This window comes from Montipora foliosa, chromosome 2 (assembly GCF_036669935.1).
Source record: "Montipora foliosa isolate CH-2021 chromosome 2, ASM3666993v2, whole genome shotgun sequence".
In the NCBI taxonomy this organism is placed as follows: Eukaryota; Metazoa; Cnidaria; class Anthozoa; order Scleractinia; family Acroporidae; genus Montipora; species Montipora foliosa.
Genome location: NC_090870.1, coordinates 11,494,396 through 11,499,395, shown reverse-complemented (window position 1 = coordinate 11,499,395; position 5,000 = coordinate 11,494,396). Strand labels below are relative to the sequence as shown.

Here is a 5,000-nt window from a genome sequence, read left to right as displayed (position 1 = left end):
GATGAAACTGTAAAACCTGTTGTCCACCCCTAGGAAAGTGCCTGTAGCACTAAGAGACCGTTTAAAGGAAGAACTGGACAAATTAGTCAGATAGAAAGTTATCACCCCCGTTACAGAACCTACAAATTGGGTGTCTAGTTTGGTTCTAGTAAACAAGCCAGGGAAGTTAAGAATTTGTATTGACCCACAAGATTTAAATAGAGCCCTGCTGAGAGCCCATTATCCTCTCCCCACCATTGAAGACGTGGCCACTAGGCTATACAAGGCTAAAGTCTTCTCCGTTTTGGATGCAAAGAATGGATTCTGGCAAGTTCAGCTAGACAAACCGTCGTCACTCTTGACCACGTTCAATACACCTTTTGGCCGTTATCGCTGGCTTCGCTTACCATTTAATATCAAAACAGCACCAGAGGAGTACCAGCTAAGAATCCATGAAAGCCTACAAGGTCTGAAAGGTATAGAAGACATTGCAGATGACATACTCTGTGTTGGTGAGGGTGACACCTATGAAAAAGGCAGTTAAGGATCATGACAGAAACCTAATTGCACTCCTGGAGAGATGTCGTGAGAAGAATATCACGTTGAATCCAAAGAAGTTACAGTTGAGAAAGCAAGAAGTGCCCTACATCGGTCATGTACTGACCCCTGATGGCCTCAAGCCGGATCCAAGTAAGGTCAAGGCAATTGTAGCAATGCCTACACCTTCAGACAAGAAGGCCGTGCAAAGGGTGCTTGGAATGATTACGTATCTTGCGAAATTTCTGCCTAACCTGTCTGATGTGACGGAGCCGTTGGGACGTTTATTAGACAAAGATGTGCAATGGCACTGGAACGATACACACGAGAATTCATGGAAGCAAGTGAAACAATTGATCACAAGAGAACCAGTGTTGAGGTATTTCGACCCCAGTAAAGCAGTAACACTGCAATGCGATGCATCGGAATCTGGACTGGGTGCTGTCATACTGCAAGAGGGTCAGCCTATAGCATTCTCGTCAAGAGCGCTTACGAGTACGGAAATAAATTATGCTCAAATAGAGAAAGAGCTGCTAAGCATAGTTCACGGGTTAACTCGCTTTGACCAGTATGTTTATGGTAGGCCAATTACAGTACAGCTGGATCACAAGCCGCTAGAGAGTATTTTCAAGAAATCTCTGCTTTCGGCCCCCAAGAGGCTTCAAAGAATGTTATTACAGCTCCAGAAGTATAGCTTGAATGTAGTGTAAAAGCCTGGAAATGAACTATTCATTGCTCATACACTCAGTCGAGCATTCCTTCCCAATAAGCCGAGTACAGAAGAGTTGAAGTAGGAGGTTTTATCAGTCAAACAGGAAGAGTATCTAATGGTCGAGTTTCTACCAATCACAAGTCAACGCCTTGTTGATCTCAGAAGAAAAACAACTTGACGAAGGTCTTCAGCAGTTGAAACATTATCAAGATTGGTTGGCCAGCAACAAAAGAAGACGTCCCATCAGAAATCAGGAGATATTTTGACTTCAAAGAAGAGCTCAGCATCCAAGATGGTATCCTCTTCAAAGGAAATCGAGTAATTGTAACTGTAGCGCTAAGGCCCCACATGATCACGCAAGTACACTCAAGCCACCTTGGTATTGAAAGTTGTTTAAATAAAGCAAGAGATATCCTGTTTTGGCCTGGCATGACCGCAGAGATCAGGGACTGTGTTTCTTAGTGCGAAACATGTAACACTTATCAGACAAGCCAGCAGAAAGAACCACTCGTACCTCATGATCCACCTAAACGCCCTTGGTCTCATGTTGCAACAGACCTTTTCAGTTTTGACAACAAGGAGTGGTTCATCATCGTTGACCACTGGTCAGATTACTTTGAACTGAACCAATTATCCAGTACCAACTCAATTTATTTTATCAAGTCTCTCAAGAATCAGTTCGCACGCCATGGCATACCTGATACTCTGTGTTCTGAAAACGGACCACAGTTTGCTTCCAGAGAATTCAAAGAATTTACGTCCACCTGGCATTTTGACCACCAAACGTCTTCACCACACTATCCACAATCAAATGGCAAGATTGAAAATGCTGTTAAGACAGCCAAGAAGTTACTAACCAAAGCAAAGGCAAGCGGACAAGATCCATACTTGGCCATTTTTGACTAGAAAATATCCTGCAAAGGTTGGTCAAGACAACGTGAACATAGGCGTTGTTGCTGGCGAAACACACCTTCACCCACCTTCACCCAGTATTGGATCATCACCAGCACAAAGATTGTTTGGACGACGTACAAAGACACTGTTACCTACGGCAGGAACTTTGGTACAGCCATAGATCATGGAGGGAACTGAAGGCAAGCTCAAAGAAAGAAAGACGAAACAAGCACTGTTTTACAACAAAGGAACAAAAGAGCTTCCTGAGCTGCAACCCGGAGACACAGTGCGCATGAAACCGCTGCCATCAGACAAAGAAAAGCTGTAGAGAAAGGGATCGATGGTCAAACAAGTAGCACCTCGCTCCTACTAGGTAGATCTTCAAGGAACTATGTTCAGGAGAAATAGAAGACACTTGCTAAAGACCAAGGAACCATCGCCACAGTTGGATTTGGAATCCCAAGAAAACCTGCCAGCTAGTAGTACCCCTTTACCTGTGGAAGGACCACCTGTGGTGCAAACAAGATCTGGTATAATCATTCATAGACCTGGACGACTACGAGATTTTGTTTGAGGAACGTTGTTTAAGATTTTGAACTCTCATCGTCTGACTGATTGCTTTATGGTGAATAACTTTTTTCATGAGAAGAGAGATGTGATATTATGAAGTGGTGATCAATACCGCTGACATAATATCGCGGACTCATAAGAAACGTTTCGGTGACGTTCTTGTACGTTTATTTGAGTTTTCGCTGACAAACATTGTTTAGTTGAGTTTGCTCGTTTTGAAGCTAAGGACTAACACACTAATTCGTATACTTTTGAAGTGGAAAAACTTACTAGTCAAAAATTATGCCGTTTTAGTGATCCGAAAGCGAAGGTATTTTGTCAAAGAAGTTTCGTCCTGGTCACCCAGGCTGGAGTGTCTATATGGGAAATTTACCGAGCCCGCCTTCTCATATAACCACATCTAAATTTTTTGGAAGACAGCAGTGGCGAGACGAGATCTCGGAAAACAAGCTGGGTCGACCGGGCTCATATGGAGAGGCGCTTAGTTTGGTTTTCAGGTCCTTGATTGGTTTAAAAAACAAAGTAAAATAGCTCTCACTATGTCGATTATTATTTTTGAACAGTTATTGTAATGCCGATCGTTTACATAAGTAACGAAGTAAGATGTGAATTTTATTTCACGTGCAAATCTTGTTATTTAGGTACCACACCGCGCTAAGCAACAAGGGATTGGTTGCCCTTTCCACCCCTTACATAGACGCCTTTGGTGCAGGAGTGGTGATAACCGCTGCCCACACTATTTACCGTGGTGAGACAAACAGCCAGCACACAACAAATGACAAAGTTATTGCCGTTATGGGTGCGGACTTTCCTTTATCATACTTCCAAAAGTGAGTCTGAAACTTAGGCTACTCTTCTATCGGAACATGACCATTTACAGTGATAGGCCAATGAAATTTCAAATGTAGTTTTTTCAGGTCATTATTTTTACGATTATCATTATCGTTATCGTGATTGCGATCGTGATCGTTAGCGTGATCGCGATCGTGATCGTGATCATTATCATTATCATTATTATTACACTTCTGGTTCATAACCTGTTAAAATGCCGGCGATAACACATTGACTAGCATCCCTCACATGGTGTTTATCCTACTAATCGGTGAAATGTCTTCAGACTCCTGACAGATACATATCCAAAATGTAAGGAAAACAACTTTGACTGTTTCGTTCTGGACGCAGCTGGATTTCTAATCATGCACGATGATTTCCTTGTGCCTGATATAACCGCCAAAACACTGGAATATGTCCACATCACCGAAAAAGAAAAAGACGTTGCCGAAGATCTGCTACAGAAAGGTTATCTGGTGAAAGGAGAATGCCGCAATTTGGAAAAAATCAAGCTACAGAACTTTTACGAGCTTAAGATTCCATTACAAGGAGTAAATACGCTGGACAGTGGAGTCCGTTGCAAGAAGTACCAGCTCTCTAGTGTGGTGGAAACTAATGCATTTTTAGGTAAGAAAGTGAATAATTTTGGTGATCTTGTCGACGCCGCCCACGACACCTTTTGCAGCTGCACAATGAATTTTAATGGAAGATACATGTTTTAAAATAATACCTTTTTCATTTATGTTACATTTAACTCCAATCTCCCATTTTCCAAGCAACCTGTCATTAGGCATTAACATGGACTCATGTGAATGAATGCAGACAGAGGCATCAGAGATAATAATATTTAAAGTATTTTGGGAAATAAAAAACTTTTAATGGATATCGAAGGAATCAATGAGCACAAAATAAATCAAATTTTCGTAGGTATCTGAGTATGCGTTTAGAGTTAACTGCCATTTATCTCTCATTTTCTTATCATACTCTGCGTTGCATGACGGAAATCTAATCGTCTTGGCCCAGGCAACTATATACCGAGAACCTAACTGTAGGCCCTTTTGCACTGCCAGGACAACGCAAGATTCAGCTGATTCCTTTTCAATAATCTGGTTATTCATTTTATTCGAATCTCTTAACAGGCATGTTCCTCGACCTGATCCACAATGCTGACATGTATGTTTCTTTCATCAGGAATCATATCACGTGACAGTTCATGCTACTCCAAGTCTTGCACGTGTTCCAGTAACAAAGAATGCTCCAGTGTGCAGGGTTTGACTTGCCAGTGTCCATGCTCTTCACGACTTAACTTCCATTATTGTAGAAGCGAGTTTCCGGCCAGCAAGTAAGAAAAGATAACGTTCTTTGCACTGCACCTGTCAATAACAAGCGAACTCTAAGTTTAGAGCCCTAACCAACGAATTTTAAACTGTCGTAAATTCATCTCACAAAAGTCTCCAGAAACAAAACCATTTATTGA

At 41.8% G+C, this 5,000-nt stretch overlaps 1 protein-coding gene across 1 annotated transcript in view; it reads left to right on the top strand.

The window, feature by feature from the left end:
• LOC137989474 (VWFA and cache domain-containing protein 1-like) overlaps window positions 1-5,000 on the top strand; it is a 26,973-nt gene that overhangs the window by 20,334 nt on the left and 1,639 nt on the right. The window contains exons 10-12 of the mRNA XM_068835288.1: window positions 3,334-3,522; window positions 3,810-4,150; window positions 4,715-4,865. Of these exons, the coding sequence (XP_068691389.1) occupies window positions 3,334-3,522; window positions 3,810-4,150; window positions 4,715-4,865 (681 nt within the window). The remainder of the gene's footprint in view (window positions 1-3,333; window positions 3,523-3,809; window positions 4,151-4,714; window positions 4,866-5,000) is intronic.